The sequence below is a fragment of the Talpa europaea genome (genome assembly GCF_964194135.1).
Source record: "Talpa europaea genome assembly, chromosome: 7".
NCBI lineage: Eukaryota > Metazoa > Chordata > Mammalia > Eulipotyphla > Talpidae > Talpa > Talpa europaea.
Window position 1 is genome coordinate 2,388,507 of NC_140074.1, and position 16,890 is coordinate 2,405,396.

A 16,890-nucleotide genomic window follows, 5' to 3' on the forward strand; every position below is an offset into this window, starting at 1 on the left:
TGCAGATAGCTTCATAGTTTGCGTCTTAACCTTTGCGCCACCAGGGAGGCCAACAATTGCCTTTTTTTTTTTTAAAAGAGGCACGTATTTATTTATTTATTTATTTGTTTGTTTGTTTATACAAGCACTAGGTACAGTCAGAAGCGCGGGAGGGTGAGAGAATTCACCAGAGCCAGAGCGGGGAGCAGAGCAGGCAGAAGGACCGAAGCACACTGCTGAGGGGAGCAGCGGGCGGTAGGAGAGGTCTGCGCGCCATGTGGGACCCTCCTCTGGTGGCCGGGGAGCAGCCGGGGATTGAACCAGCGCCGTGGAGGTCGCGGGGAGCTTCGCAACCCAGCGCTCAACCGCTGTGCCACCGGGGAGGCCCCAACAATTGCCATTTTAAACCATTTTTGGTTTCAGTTCTGCAGCATGAAACACATTCACATTGCAGAGCGACTCGCACCCTCATCCACAGGGCTTTTTCATCTTCCCCTACCGAAACTCTGTGCCCACTCATCTCTCATTCTTCCCTGCCAGCTGCTTCCAGCCACTATTCTACTCTCTGTCTCTAGAATTTGACTTCTTTAGGTATCCTGGAGAAATGAATCCTACAGTATTGTCCTCTTGTGACTGGCTTATTTTACTCAGTACAATGTCTTTGAAGTTCATCTACGTTGTGGCCTTTGTCAGAATTTCTTTGCTTTTAAAGTCTGAAGATTCCTCTGCATGTAGACATCACAGGTTATTCATCTGGCCATGGCCACTGAGCTGCCCCTACCTTTTGCCTCTTGTGAATAAGGCTGCGAGGAACATAGGTGTATGAGTACCTTTTCAGTCCCTGCTTTCCCTTCTTTTGTGCAGGTAACCAGAACTGAAATTGCTAGATTTTTGATTTTCCTATCTTAACTAATACCTTCCTTGGGAGCCGACACTTGGAGACTGAGTGAATACTCCTGCTTCCTCCTCCTACTAGCTTTAGCTTCCCTTGGTTCCCGTCTGACTCAACTGTTATTCTAACAGTTGCCAAATGGCAACTGTCTTCCCATCATCTCTTCTGCCTTTATTAGTTGGCATTCAATCGTAGGGAAGCTGTTTCCCTTCTTCCCCACTCATTCACGAATATGGCCTCATTCTATCATCAGGTTATAATTCTTCACTCCAGAGACTTGATTGCTTTTCTCTTCCACGTGACCCCCAAGAGTGCAAGAAACTTTCTGTATTTCCTTGTCACTGTTAAGAAAACTCAGAGTGGGGCCTCCCTGGTGGCACGAGGGGTTAAGCACCGCACTATGAAGCAATCCGCAGCCACGGTAGCATGAGTTCGATCCCCAGCCGGCCAGGGAGCAACCCACATGGCTCAGCAGACCTCTCCTGTCTCGCCCGCTGCTCCCCTCAGCAGTGTATTTCAGTCAGTCTGCCTGTTCTGCTCCCCGCTCTGTCTCTGGTGAATCCTCTCATCCCCCACGCCCCCCCATCTCTGGTCTGTACCCCAGCTCTTGTATGCATAAATAAATCTTAAAAAAAAAAGAAGAAAACTGAGAGTGCAGCCTAACTTCCCCCACAGAAAGACGATCGCCTCCCCGTGATCATTCATTCGTCAGGCATTCGTTTTGTAACAGTGGTCCCCAGGAAAGGGGGAAGTTCCATGTTCCCTGCCCCACCCAAGGGAGGGTGGAGCTGAGCAGGGGGAGGAGAAGCTGCAGAAGAGACTGAGGAAGGAAGCAGGATGGAGCCAGGAGACCTGGAGGAGGCGCATGGAGCCTAGAGACACGTGAAGAAACTGCGCTTGTCTTTTGGTCGTGGACGGGGTGACAGAGATGTGGGTGAGACCTGTGGAGAGGTGACCATGGCAGCTTTTATCTTGATGTTGATTTTGTTCTTTTCCTTCCGGGCTTGTCTGGTTGTTTCTGGCCCTTTTCTGTGGGTCCCACTGGAAGATGCTTTAGACTTGTGGCAGGCTTTGGGGCCTTGCTCTGGGCCGATCCCATATGGATGGAGTTTTACCCACGAGGGGACGGGTCACTTTGGGTGCTTCATTTAGAAAGTAGACTCTTTGCCTTTCCTGCATTGTTTTTTAGTTTTATTAAAGTTCCTTCCCATTAAAGTCTCCTATGTTTTGTGTTGATGCGGCGGATGGCAGAACCCATTTAGAACAGGCAGGTTTGCGGGGTTTGGGCTGCCCCCTCCCTGTCCTATGACCAAGTGGAAGCCCTCTTTTTGAGAGTAGCCCCCGCCCAGCCCCGGCAGCCCCGGGAACTACATTTCCCAGAGGCCCTCGGGGTTGCGTCATCACCGAGCGCGGCCGCCGCGCGCGAAGCGGCTCTGGCGAGCCCACTGGGCCGGCGGCAACATGGCCGACGTGCTGAGTGTCGGGGTGAACCTGGAGGCCTTTGCCCAGGCCATCAGTGCCATCCAGGCGCTGCGCTCCAGCGTGAGCAGGGTGTTCGACTGCCTGAAGGATGGCATGCGCAACAAGGAGACGCTGGAGGGCCGGGAGAAGGCCTTCATCGCGCACTTCCAGGACAACTTGCTCTCTGTCAACCGGGACCTCAAGTAGGTGCCGGCGGCGGGGGCGGGGCGGGGGCGGGGACCCCCGGGCTCCGGTCCTGGGCCGACCCGCACGGGTGCCCCGGTCAGGGGCTGCCCTCGCCTCGCTTGCTCCCCTGTCGCTGCCTTTCTCCCTCCCACCCGGCCCTACCTGCCCCTCAGGGACGCCTCATCTCCCACCCCCGCCACCCGTCTCTCTTCTCTGCAGTCTCCCGCCGCCCGGACTCCCCCCGGGCTCGTCCACTGCTCACCCCCGCCCGCAGGTGTCTCACCTGTAGGCCCTCGGTGCCCCACTGTGTCTGGGCCAGCCGTACTCCAGGGCGCACGCGGCCCGCTCAGCGCCGCTCCAAGTTCCAGTGGCCCCGATCCCGTGTGCCCCAGTTCCCCACCCTGAACCTGGAATTCTTCACTTCCATCCTACCCGCCCCCCACCCCCCCAAACGGCAAAACAGACCCTGATCTATCGTTCCTTTTCCCCTGCGGGCGCCCGGCCCCCCTGCAGTCTCTCGTGCCCCCTCCCAGCTGCCGGTGTCCCTCCTGGAGACCTAATCTCAGGTGAACCAGGTCCTCACTTATGCTTAAACACCGCCCCCCCCCCACGATTATTTTGTAGTTCTGTAGTTGAGGACCATACATTTCTTTCTCTTCCAGGTCACCTTCCACTTTTTAAATGTTGTCAGATTTAAAGAAGATGTTTGTAAGACCCCGGCGCCTGGTAGGAGCTCTCATAGGTTAGGTTCTGGACTTCCCTTCCTTGGGAAAGTCAGTCCTACTCAGGAAGGTTAGAATTCCAGGAATTTTGCTTTTTACTTCTTAGAATTGACCTTCCCAGAGAAAGGCATTTTGGGAACTGGTCATCTTAAGAATTTTGGCCTGTTTGGTTTTTTTTCTCCTTAGTTTGGTGTCCTTTGTAACCAGATGGAAGGAGGAGGTAGAGTGGAGGGTGGTGGTGGTGATTAAATGATGTGTGATCCCCCCCTCCCGCCCCGCCGAGTCTCCCCAGTTACATACCATTCTTTTTGGGGGGAAAGCCAGGAAATCATATGCCACTCCTCAACTCCCACACCCACTTGCTGTTCTCTGGTGAGTGCCAGTTAGTGCTTTCCCTGTGAGAGGACGTGCAGCTTCTTCTGTCCTCTGCCAGACCCTCTAACTTGCTTTCCTTTGTGATGTTCGGAGGGTGTAACCCTTCACCATTTTAGAAAGTTCAAAAATGTTTACATCTCACCTTTGCCCTCTTAAATCTTTGTACAGTGGTACCAACAAGGTGGCCAAGAAACCAAATGCAGGTGACACGGGACACCAGTCCTCTAGAGTCTTGTTTGGGACCAGCCCCTCAGAATGCCCCTGCGCCGTGTGTGGCGGTTGACTCCCTTCCCTAAGTTTCTCCGGAGTCTCCTGCTAGACTGACATGTGTTTGACACAATTCCTTTGGTGTCTTCCATTCCATTTGTTTATTTTATCTCTTCTTTGTTTTGTGAAGTTTTACCATCTGTGACGCCTCATGTACAGAGCTATCCCAGGTGAATGAAATTAATCAGCATTTATTCAGGTAATTGCTTTCCTGCCAAATGTGGTGATCTGTAGGTGGGTCTGGAAATCCTCAGTGAGAAGCAGTGTTCTACCACATTTCAAAATTCCAGTAAGTCATACTGATGTCATTTTTTTTTTTTTTTAATTTTCTAGAGGCATGTCTTATTTATTTATTTATTTATTATTTGCTTGTTTGTTTGGTTTATACATGCACTGGGTACAGTCAGAAGCGCGGGAGGGTGAGAGAATTCACCAGAGCCAGAGCGGGGAGCAGAGCAGGCAGAAGGACCGAAGGACACTGCCGAGGGGAGCAGCGGGCGGCAGGAGAGGTCTGCGCGCCATGCGGGACCCTCCTCCGGTGGCCGGGGAGCAGCCGGGGATCGAACCGGCTGTAGAGGCTGCAGGCAGCTTCGCAACCCAGCGCTCAACCGCTGCGCCACCGGGGAGGCCCACTGATGTCATTTTTGGAGTTAGTGCAGGGCCCTTGGGTTCACTCTGGGAAAGGTGTCACCAGAGCTCCCATTTCAGCGACACATGGCGAGTTCCCCAGGTGAGTTTCTCCATGAGAAAGAGACAGTCTTTATATTTAAAAAGCAGGTTTATTAGGAAAGGAATAGGACAGTAAAAGACACTTCATAGACAACAGCGGGCAGGAAGAGCTGCCCCAAAAGGGACAGGTTTGCTGAGGGAGGCCTGCACGGCTGCGGGCGGGCGGCCTTGAGGAGAGCGGCCTCCGCTGAGGGAGGTCAGTGAAGAGACGCCCTGGCAGGTACAGGGCACGGGCGGGCAGGCAGGAGGCTGCTGCCCTGCGGAGGGAGAGAGTTGGTGAAAGGAAGCACTTGCATAGGCACAGGTGGGCAGACGGAGTGCTGCCCCGTTGTGAGGGCTGCGTTAGATTTTATCATCTTCAGGGAGGGGCTCATCTTAGTGGGTGGATGGTTTGTGCCCCTGACCCTCCCTACAGCAGTCTGGTAGTTTCTGGGTGTTGCACCTCCTGATCTGGGCGTTGATGCCGAAGGGTCTTGGTTTCTTTAACTGGGTTAATGGAAAACGCTAATCCCTTGTACCCCACCTCCTGTGCGAGTCAGGTTCCTGACCTTGTCTCTCCTTTCCTCCACCAACCCCCCTCCCCGCAAAGGAGTTCCAGTTGTTAAATCCTGCTTTTAGGAGTCTTACTGATTCAATGCTCGTAACTTTTTCCTCCTTTGGAATGGGAGGAATTTCTTCCTTCTCCTCCAGAGAAATCAGTTTAAGACAAGTTTCCAATTAGTGTTTTTCTTGATTGTCCCTAATCTTTTCAGCCATTCAAAAAGTACTTCCTAAGGCACTTCCTTCAGGCCGGATGAAGAACAGCCTTCGACCTACAGGGCTGGCTGAACACAGCAAGTCTACGAGCGCTCAGTTTTATTTGCTTTGTTCACCTTGCAGTGAGCTGGAACGTCTGAGCAACTTGGTGGGCAAGCCGTCTGAGAACCACCCTCTCCATAACAGCGGGTTGCTGAGTTTGGATCCAGTGCAGGACAAGACCCCCCTCTACAGCCAGCTCCTTCAAGCATACAAATGGTCAAACAAGGTAAGGGAGACGTGTCAGAAATGGAGGCGCTGTGGGAAGAGCCATGTTTTCTCACAGTTCATGAATGTAGAAGGTGATTCAGTGTGGAGTGAGAGTTGGAAGTTTGAGAATTTCCCATGAGCTGTTTGGTAGTCCTTTGAGGTCTTTGAGGACTCATCGGGATGCTCAGGTAATTACATTTAAAAAAAAATCTCTCAGTAGATGTAGTTAACCTAGATGATGGGGCACAGTTTTTACGAACCCCTTGAAATTATATGCATGTCATCGTATGTGCAGTTCTGGGGGGATGACTGATGAGCTTTCATCTGCTTCTCAGAGGAGGCCCTGACCCCAGGAGGTAGTTAGGGTGCGGCGGTCTGAGTGCTGCACCCCTGAGGTGCTCTGTCGCGGGTCGTCTTCCGCTCGCTGAGAGCGTGCCACACGTTGCTGTCGATGACTCTAATTATCCTCTAATTACTTGGCCCGGTCTGGGGAAGATGGTTTCTAACATGCTCCATGGAATTTGCTGTTCGTAGTTTCTGCAGCCGCAGGCCTGGGGCTTAGACCCAGGACAGCTGGAAAGGAAGCCAAGCTGTGGTCTAAAAATAACAGGCACAATTAGGCTCATAAGCCTGGAAACAGTTAGTTTGTTTACTGTCAGGTTCCTTTTGTTTGTGCTGCGGGGTTTGTTGTTGTTTTTTCCCTGCTGATAGAGAACTAGCATGTATGCATAGAAGGATCTGGGAAGCTCTCTCATCAGACCATGCACTTCCCTGCCATGAATGTCCCCTCCAGTTAGCTCTCATCTGCTCCCCCTGTTCTGTGTACCTCTCCACAGAACGCTCTTGGGTGACAGATGCGCTCACACTTTTTCTGGTGTACAGGATATTTTCCTCGGTGTTTTTGTGTGGGGTGGTGAGTCTTGCTCGGTGTGTCAGAGAGCCTAGGAGCTGGGCTGAGATTCAGGGAGGGGTGACGTGTCGTGACAGTGGAGGGGTCTGAAGCCTGGACCCTGCATTTAGCTCAGCGGCCTTCCAGGCTGCTCTTGACAGAAACCCAGCTTGATCTTGAGGATTGGGATGCATGGGGTGGGGTGGGGGGATGGAGAGGGGTGGGGGTGCAGGGGTGAGGCGATCTGGCACTCTCTTCCCCTCTTTGGACTCACTTTCCTGTATTGGCCTGATGTTCTCCGCACACCGGGAAGACAGTCCAACAGTGTTTCTGCCTGGTCCTTGTTCCAGATGATCTCCCGCATCCCGCCAGACCTCTCCCTACCTGGATGGTTTGTTTTGCTTTGTCCAGGGGTGGGAATCTGATTGGCTGGCTGTGACCACCTGGAGCCCAGGAGCAGTACCTCAAAGGAGGGACTGGCGAGTAGGAGAGGGCGGCTCCTAAAGGGTGGGGTGCCAGCTACGTGGTGGCTGCCGAGGCAGCCGTGGACCTGCACCTGCCGGACACAGGCCAGCTCTGCCCTTTCCGCTGTCCTGAGTGAGCGCCCGAGTCTCCCAAGGGCCCCCTGGGTCATCTTAGCGGGAGTTGCCTGGAGACGGTGTGGTCTCGGGAGGGGCATGGTGTGACTTGCTTCTGGTTGGACTTTGGTAGAAAGCCTTGCTCTTTTGGTGTTTGGTCACATGGGCCAGGGTGTTGGAAAAGGCTAACGTGACAGAGACTTTCAGTGGGAGGATTTAGGCTGACCTGGAAACCCCGAGTGACAGGACTCCAGAGGAAGTGACGGGTTTGCAGCAGAAGGGGTGGCATTTTACTTTTGAATGAAGGTAGTTTAACTGCTTGCAGGGTGGCGGCATTTGTTAACATTGCAGCCGGTCCCTGCCCGAGACCCCGGCCCCTTGCTCCACGCTGGGAAAGAGGTTGTGTGAAAGAAGGAAAAGATGTTTAGGGAGCGTCTCGTCCTGGGGATGTGCAGCTTAGAGACGTGGAGATTTAGCCCACAGCGCAGCCCCTGGGAGCAGTGGGAGCGCTGCCCGGCTCGTCGGGCCTTGGCCGTGAGCCCCTGGGCAGCCACTGGCCTCTCGCTGGCCTGCGCCGTTGGTTGGTAGAAATGGAGAGAACTAGGAACCTTTAGTTCTAGCCTGTTCTAGAGCTGAGCAAACTGAGGCCCAGCGAGCGGATCCACTCGGACTCACAGTGAGATGAGGCTTTGCGATTCCTGACTCCGCTCCGCGCTCTCGCCCCTGGACACGATGCTTTACTCTAGCTCGGCTTCAGGGTTTCGACTACAGGAAGCGTTTCTCCTGCTGCAGTCTCCTCCTAGAGACGGTTCACGTGCTAAATTTTATTCATGAATCTGTGTGCATTTTACTACTTTTACACAGTTTATTGAGGGAAGGAGATGGCACAGGCGGGGCACACGGGGCCCCACGTTGTTGCTGTCGTCAGGGCGACCTCACCCCATCCCGTATCTCTGCTGCCAAAGCCGTGTCTGCCTGGTGGTTCTGTTCTGGGGTGAGGAGCTCCTGCAGGGAACGTGTTCTATTTTTGTTATGGTAGGTCACGGCCTGTTTGACACCTTACCCGACTCCAGAAGAGACCTGAGGTAGGTCATGAGGACATGTGAGGCCTGGAAAGCGAGGTGGGAAATAAGGGTGAGGGTGGCCTTCTGTCCCTCCCCTCAGCAAGCTCGCGAGCAGCCGGGACTGCAGCCCGCGTTCGCCTTTCCAGCTGGGTGGAAGCGACAGTCAGATGTGTCTGTCTCACCTCCTGCAAATGAGAAGAGCTTTTTAATTGTTAAAGCTCTCGTCATTCGTCATTTTACCCTCCAAGAGTTTGAACCAATAAGTGCATTAACGTGTTAAGTGACAGCTGAGGTAACTTGCCAGAGTCAGCTTCGCGCGCTGTCGGCGAAGAGTGGAAGGAAGCCGGGGCGGGAGGGGGGCTCTGACACCACCCGTCGCCCAGGAACTTTGTGAAGAGTTGGCCATGGCGAGGCGGCGCAAGGCTCATGACTAGTCGTTTTCTTTAGGGGGTGCGGTCATTTTTGTGAAGTCAGCGGGAATATTAATTACACGGTAGTTGGCATGATTGTTGGGATAACGCGCTTAAAAATCTAAGCTAATGGAACGTTGTCAAATTGCTGCGAGCAGCACTTTTTCCATGCTGAATTGGGGAGAGAACTTAGCTTCCAGGCACTAAGCACCTATTGATGATTGCTCTGTAGTGACGTGACAGGCTCCTTTGACGAGGGCAAAAACAATTGGCATCAGCACCGTCTGGGCGGGGAAACCGGCGTGTAGCCTGCATCCCCCGTCATGTTCAGATGGGCCGCGGGGGAAGCTGGAGCTTCTGAAGGCCCCTTCACGGAGATTTCTGGTATCCCGCCATGTTTCTGGCTTTGACGTCCTCATTTGTTTGTGGCTCGGGCTCCTGGTGAGCTTGCTGGGAAGCACACCAAGGCCTCGGCCTCTCGCCGGTGATCTCTGGGGCAGCGAAGGCCCCCGGGGTAGCCCTGTCTCCTGGGGCAGGGACATGGGCCCAGAGGAAGCTGCTGTCCACTTTGATTTGTTTGTACTTGCTTAATTTTTCACTTTGATTAAGAGAAAGAGCAACTCTCTATTCTAAGATTGCTTGACTGGGAAATTTGAAGACATTCCCTCCATGTACCGTCCTGTCCTCACCAGAACTCATTCCTTAATGGGTTTAAGTCAATGAGATATTCGTCACCTCAGATCCACCCTTAAAGGGGCTCTTTATGTTTTTGCACAGAGCCACCAGGGATGGGGTGCAGTAGTGTGTCTCGTCCCTGCTGGAGTCCCCGTCGGGTGCCTAGCAAGGTGCCTGCTACACGGTAAGCGCTCGGTTCACGCTCACTGAATGAGTGGGAAAATAAAAGAAAGCTTTTTCTCTTGAATTTTTAATTTGCGCTCCCTTTTGTGGTTCGCCTGTGAGCTTGATGACGTACGATGGAGCCTTTCTACTCGCAGGCGTTCCTGAGACAGCCCGTTGCGCTACTTGTGGATGAGGGACAGTTCTAGCTCCCGTGATGGGGGCCAGGGCTGGATTCCAGAAGGGTAATTCAGAAGGCCAGGGTGAGGTCAGCTGGTGAGCTGATGATAAGCTCTTTGAGGGCTGAGGTTGGCAGGTTTATCTGCCTGGCTTGTCGACCGGCGCCCTTCTCGGCGAGCTGCTTGACAGCCGGGGCTGAGCGGGAGACAGGCCCTGCGCGCTCTGGGGCTGACGAGTCAGGCTGATTGGAGCGGCTGCTTCTGAGGCCAGGAGTGCGGCCGCGGCTGTCGTCCTGGCAGTGGTGGAACGGGGAGAGTCAGGGCCGCCGGCTGCTTAGGGATTACCCCCGCGCGCGCGTTATCAGCAACCAGTATCTGTTGCCCGAGTTTTCCTTCCCACACAGCCCAGCCCTGACTCGTTCTCCTTTCTGCGGTGTGTTCGAGCATGCAGGCTCATCAGGTCATGACAAGGCAGGAACACCCCCACATCCCGCCCCCCCCCCACCCCGTGCCTTCCTCATGTGACTTGGGCTCCGGTGCTGCTCAGGCTCGTCTTCACCGTTACCGCTAACGGAGACCCTTCCCAGGCTGTGTGTCCACTGACATCTAAGCCCCCGCAGCGCCTGTCATTCAAGTGAACTAGTTAGCACAGGGGGTGGACTAAGGTAGAGGCTGCCTTGAACCCCACACCCTTTCATTATCAAAAGAGCAAAGGATAATGCAGCCAGGCAGGAAAAAAACAAAAAGCCAAACCAGTTTCCTGGATTTCTAGATACTTCTGGATTGAGAAGTAAGTAAAGGAAGGTACAGCCACACATGTGGGGCTTCCGTGGAAGTTCTGGTTCGGCTGCTTGAGCTCTGGCCTGGAGCTGCGCTTGCTCCGTGCCTCAAACAGTAACCGTCTTCATGCTTCAGTTTCCTTGTCTGTGAAGCGTGTGTCGTGGCGCTGTGGCGGGCGTTAGGTGAGCTAGTGCAGGGCAGTGTGTCAGGATAACGCACGCGCAGAGGTGCTCTCTAAGTGGCGGTGAGAGTGGCCAGGTGTGGTAACAGTGCGTGCTGTCTGCGCTGCAGTTCGCGGTCCCGGGGCGCTCATCTCTGGGCCTCAGTTTTCTGTTCTCTAAAATGAGCATCATAATCGGCCCCGCCTGAGGAGCGGGTGCGGTGATACCTGGCAGAGGAAACGCCCTGTGGCTGCGCTGCCCGATCACACAGTGGCAGGCTGCTGCCGGGCGGCACTGGCCTGTCCTCGCGTGACTCTCCACTCGTGGCCTGAACACAGCCTCCCGAAATTCTGCGAAGTAGTGACTCCCAAACAGGCCTTGCCCCCCGGGGGGGATCCGGGCATGCGCATGCACATCTCAGTTGGCATTAGTGGAAGGGGGGCTCTTTGCTCATAGAACCCGGGGCTGGGGCGAGGGCTTGGGAGTTGGGCGAGGAAGGTGATTCTCCTCGTAGTCTGGAAGCCTGGGGTTGCCGGGCTCTGGGATATGGGAATTGAGGGGTCCCAGGAAGAAAGCCCCAGGAGGACTGAGGGCACCGCAGAGGAGGAGCTGACAGTCTCGATTTTTGCGCAGACAGACCTTTGTCCAAACCCGGGAGGCTTCTCCATGTGGCACTCAGTGAACCCTCCCCCGGAGCTGGGCGTCAGGTGGTCGGCCTGGCGGGGAGCACGCGCACCGGTCTGGGCTTGCTAGCCTTTCCTTAGGAAAATGCCTGCACTAAAGCCAAAGTAAAACTAAGCTCTGGGATGACGCAGACTTAGTGGAGGGGCTGCTTGCAGCCCGCTCTGCTGGGTTCGAACCTCCCCTGCCCCGCCTCCCAGCTTTACGTTTCTGGGGCTTCTCTGAGGCTCTGCCCGCTCACCAGGCAGAGTGGCTGAAGGCAACTTCTACCTTGTGGGCCTTGTGAGGATCAGGGAGTGGCCCTGTGAGAGGGCACAGGGAACACGGGTTGCGGGGGAGCTGTCCTCAGTCCTTGAACACCTCTCAGGAAGGCTGTAGAGTGGGCAGCGCGTGCACGCGGCTGTCGGGCGGAGGCTCACGGGAGTGCTGCCTGGCGTGTGCTGTCTGGCGTGTGCTGCCTGGCGTGTGCTGCCCACCTGAGCGCGTGGCCCGGGCCAGCACGTTCCTCCTCTGAGTTCCAGCATCCTAGTTGGCTGAGTGAAGACGTGGACTGGAGGGTCTCTCAGGCTCCCTTCAGCTCGGCTGGAAAGGGTCCCTGGAGTGGGTTGTGTGTTTCTGTGTGGAAATGAAAGCACACCCGGGGAATGGAGTATAGTTCTCGTCCAATAATATTGCTAAGGTTCAACTGCTGTGTGCTGCAGTGCATGCTGCTGAGCACCTCAGAGCATCCCAGAACAGAGCAGCACCCCCAGAGGTTCTCTGGCCAGTTGGGCCCTGGCAGCACCCCCGGTGTGCCTGCTCGGGGGAATCAGTGGTGCTCCTGTGGTTCTGAGTGGTTTCTGTGCCAAAGCATTGACCTCATTCTGCATCTTCCTCTTATACTTATTAGTCATGGTGTCTGCAAATTGTCGCTTTATCGTTGTCTGGAATCAGGCTCATGACTCCCCATCCCTCTCCTCTCAGAGCGAGAATGCTCTTTTGAAGCTGTGCTGGGCTTGACTGGGGGTGGGGGGCAGCGCAGCTGCTGGTCCTGCGTCAGCCTGGAGTCACTCTGCTCATGGGGGGCTCATCTGGTTCCCCCCCCCCCCCCGCACGCCCCCGGCCTTTCCTGGGCTCTTGAGGTTTGTATGGCTGGTCCAGAGCTTTCTGTGGATTGTCACCAGAGCCTGAAAAGCGCCTTTCTCCTTCCAGGAACGCTCAGTGGAAAGGCAGTTGTCCCCATGTCGCTTTCCTTCATGGTAAGTTGCACGTTGATGGCAGGAGGAGGCGAATCGGTGCAGGGACAGAGAGACTGTTGGTACGCCTCCCGTCTTCGTGGCGGTGTGCGCTGGGGAAGCACTGCGAGGCTATTCGTGCTTCTCCCCTGCTGCCTGTGCCTGCCCTGGGCCACCTCCTCTATTCTGCGGCCTCATGCTTATGGCACGTCACGCCACCCCAGCCTGGCTCTCTCTGACATCCAGACCCTCATGTCCAGTACCCGCCGAGCACCTGCACTGGAGACTCAGGCCTCAGACTGAAGGAGCCAGGAGGAAATCCTCTCCCCACCCCCACCTTGTGGTGGGGCGCCTTAACTAGCCAGGCACCCAGACCCGGACACCCGCGCACCTAGATGTCTTGGTGCCACCTCTTCCAGGCCTTAACTCAGTCCTCTCCTTCCCCTGCTACAGCCTGAGCCCAGCCTGCATTTTTGCAGGGGGTGATGACCCCTCCCCAGCCCCCTGGCCCCAGGTCTCCTGCCTTTCCCAAGCCCCTCTCATCTGTTTTCGACTCTAACTCCACAGTAGACGTCGGACTGGTTGCTCCTTAGTGGTTTCCTCCATCTCCCTGAGGACTAATCCAGCTCCCGCCAGCATTTGGCCAAACCCTAGTCCTCTTGCCCAGAGCTGGACTCCCGAAGCAGACAGATCTGTGGTCACACTCCCCAGCCTCAGTTTCCTGTAAAATGGCCTGGATAGTCCTGCCCTTCGAGCCGCGTGGGGCTGCGTGGATACTGCCCTTGAGTATTTATTTAGCTCAGAGCCTGGCAGACAGCTCTGGGCTCCTTCCCGCTGCCCCGCCACAGGCTGAGTTAAGACTTCATAGTCTGGTGCCAGCTTACGTCTCTGGCCTCTCTCCCCTCACCCCGCCCCCCCGCTTTCTGGGGAAAAAAACCCATAACTTTATGGAAAGCTTCAAATATACATGAAAGCTAGAGAACTGTGAAAAGAGTCTGTCCTCTCAGCTTAAACAATTAAGAACACCGGTGGCTCTTAGCTCGTGGATTCCCCACCCCTGTGGGCTCAGTTCCGGGCATGGAGGGGCGGCTGAGGCCTGGGGTACTTAGGCAGATCCCAGACTTCATCTCATTTCACCTCAGATCCTCAGTGTTCGCTTCCTTCTCCCCACTCACCCTGCTCTTTTTGCCAGCTCTGGTCTACGGCATTAACCAGGCTTCTCCAGAGGGGCACACTCTTTTTATGTCAGGGCTTTTGCGTCTGCTCTTCTTTCTCCTTTCTTTCTTTGGAAAACTCTTAGTCATTTGAGTCTCAACTTAGTCATTACCTCTCCAGGAAGCCTTCTGAGATGTCCCCAAATTAGGTGCCGGTGTCTGCATGTGCCAGTTTGTACCCTGCTCTGCCCATCTGTTACCCCCACAAGGTTGAGCGCCCTCCCGTTGGGACTTCGACCGCGGCCAGGTCAGCAGCTGCAAGCCTGGGCTCGGGAACAGGCGCGATGCTGGCCGCGGGGGCTGGCCTGCGGGTCTCGCTGGGAAGCACGTCTCGAGTCTTTGCTTTGGGCCAGGATACTCGGTGACATTTAAGGAATCGTTATTGCCGGTGGCTGTTTCTAAGTGGAATCAAACAGTATTTGAATGGGCTTAAATTGAAGCCTCTGCTTCCCCTCCGAACCGGCTGCTGTTTTGTTCACCCTGACTTCTTTCAGTATGCTGCTGCCGTTGCTGCGGGGTTCAGGAGACGGAAGGGGGAGGTGTGGAGTTGAGTGCCAGGAGCTCTGAGCCTGAGTCCTCGGCCCCCCCCCCCCCCGGGGCAGGGGTCATGGTGGGCTGATCGAGGGGAGGCTGCCAGTCGGGCTAGGCCCTGCTCGTGTCCTGCTTCCCCTGCCTCCGCTGCTCCTGGAGCTTGCCGCCCACCTTCTCCCCTCATGGGGGCCTTTTCTGCTGCAGTCACTGCATGTTGGGAGGCCCTGGCTCCCAGCAGCCTCTCAGGCTGATGAAGCTGGTGGCTGAGCCGGTGCAAGCCGGGGCTTGGCTCGGCCTTCTGGTGCTACCTGTGACTTGACCAAGTGAAGGGAACGCCCCAAGACTCTCATCTCCCACAGGGACCATCTTTTCATCTAGTAGGTTCTGTGAGTCAGTCACTTTGTCTTCCCTCCCTTTGGCACACTGTCAAACTCACCCACCCCCCACCCCCTGTGAATTGGAGACGTTCTGAAATCTAGCTGTGTCCGGCTGCTCTGCTGGACTCACGCCGGTTCTGCCCCAGGGACCCGGTGCAGGGGACTGGGCTGCCGCGTGGCCAGCTGATCCCGCTGAATGCCTCGCAGCATCAGAGCGACCAGGCAGAGTTGGTGTTGTCTGTTCGTGCCCCCCAGGCCCTGGTGCGGTGCTGGCCACACTGCCGCAGCACAGGTCCTGCCTTGGGGTGGTGTCATCTTTATCACCCTGCGTGTCGTGCACCGTGGGTGCTTAGTAATGACCCCTGACTTCCCCACCTATATCTCTAGACTCTGGGAACTGCACCTCCTTCAACTAAGTATCCGACCCCAAGGGGACCTCACAGGTGAGGTAGGTTGGTTGCCCCTCCTTTTACAGACAGTTACGTGGTCAAGGCCGCATCGCTAGTCCCCGGACCGCGACTTGCGGTCTTCGCCAGTTTGAAGAGGGGGTGTCAGCTGGACGTCCAGAAGGCAGAGAGGTTTCTTCCGCTGTTGGGTGCTGTTGCAATCCTGCCGTTTACCTGTGGTTTTGTAGCTGCTGACCTCTGTCATGCAGCAGGAGCAGTGGTCAGCCCATACCATGTCCGAGGGGACCATCGGGGACAGGAGGATCTGCTGGCAGTTGCAGTCTGTGCCCAGGCTCGGGCACGGCTTAGGGACATCCGGTCTCCACATGCAAAGCAGCCCTGGGCCAGTGTGCTTTCGGCTGAGATCAGCTCATCTCAGCTGAGCATGTGGCTCCTGAGCGCCTGCTGTGTTCCAGGCACTGTTCTAGACCCAGGGACCGACACTGTCCTGTCTTCCTGGAGCTGTGCCCAGTTCTCCAGCCTGGTCAGAGGAGTTAAGTGCCCACAACACCTGGTTTAATAGTAATTCCTGGCTCTATTGCTGGCCCCCCAACTCCATTTTGCACCCCCAATCAGTGACTTATAGGTCTCCATTTTCCCGTCTTAACTATCAGAAAGGAGCGTAACTCGTAGAGTGCTGGCGGCTGCACGGCGCGTGTGCCTACTCTGGAGGATGTCTGAACTGAAGGAAATTCCGTCTTGCAGCCCTGATAGCTTAAAGATCATCCTGTTTTTATAGCTTTTAATTTTAATCCTGCATTTTAATTCTGTCATATGCTTAATCCAAATGCAAATTTATTGCTAGTGATACAGTTTCCTGGTTTATTTGCCCTTGGCATGTCACCAGTTTGTCCTTATCTTGCTCCAGCCTAAGGCCATCCTTGTTTAAGGGGGTCTCGTTGATCTCAGGAGAACACAAATACACATCTTACAGCTGTGTCCAGAGGACACGACAGCCGTGCCCCCGGCATCAGGGCGCTACGGCCTCGGGTCTGGCCCACTGGCGCGTGTCTCGTGAATGGGCCTCTGCGTGCCCTGTGCTGTGCATGTGTGATTCCTGTGGTCTGCTGGGTCTGCTTAGATTTCACCTAGAGGCCTGGAGGCTGCCCTTGGCCCCGGGGAGACTGGCCTTACCTGCTGGGTCTCTCCCTCTCCGGGCGAAGCTGGGCCCACGGGAAGTGCACTGGCTTCTCCCCGCCGCCCGCCGGTCCGGCCAGTGCTCCGCTCTCTCACCATTCACCATCACGTCTCTGAGTCAGCATGTTTCCCGAGTCTGGGCATTGATTCCAAATCCTGCATCAGCCGTGGTGCTTGTGATGAGAATTAGAATCACCTGAGAGTCAAGCCGGACTAAATTCTCAACTACTTGGAGAGCAGAAAATGATGCAGCAGCCCCGGGAGTGTTTTGTTCCCTGACAAGGTGCAGGTGCATTTTCTTTCGAAAACCACCGTCTGAGAGCCGCACCCCCAGCCCCTCCACCTGGCCCGAGAGGGAGGACCTTTTCCTGAGGCGAGTGCACGCCCTGGCACATAGCAGGCACCAGTAGGCGTCGACTGCCCTCCTCACTGCCAGCTTCATCTGCTGTGCAGTGCAGACATTCTGGTTGACTTGGTGACCCTAAGCTCAGTTTGGTAGCAAAGGCGCCTGCTCGCGACCCCTTGAAAAGAAATGGGGGATTCCAGAGGCCGACCCCCCCCCCACGGCCCCCACCCTGTCTAAAACAGCCATCATGTTCATTCTAATTGCTTGGATGAGCTCAAGCATTGAGATTTTAATGCATTTTCACAGTCGCTCAGACAGTGTAACCACGTCACCCTGCTGGCAGCTCATCCGAATCTCAGCCAAGACGCTGTGCTGGGGACCTCGGCTTACGGAGCGGGATGGGGTGATTTCCTAGCAAGGTGTCTTGGGA

At 55.4% G+C, this 16,890-nt stretch overlaps 1 protein-coding gene across 2 annotated transcripts in view; it reads left to right on the top strand.

Moving 5' to 3' along the window:
* Positions 1–2,332: 2,332 nt before the first annotated feature.
* Positions 2,333–16,890, top strand: part of MED27 (mediator complex subunit 27) — a gene marked incomplete at its 5' end in the record, with an annotated part of 159,652 nt that continues 145,094 nt past the window's right edge. For both annotated transcript variants that reach the window (XM_084236091.1, XM_084236092.1), the window contains 2 exons: positions 2,333–2,535; positions 5,491–5,635. In XM_084236091.1, the coding sequence (XP_084092217.1) occupies positions 2,333–2,535; positions 5,491–5,635 (348 nt within the window). The remainder of the gene's footprint in view (positions 2,536–5,490; positions 5,636–16,890) is intronic.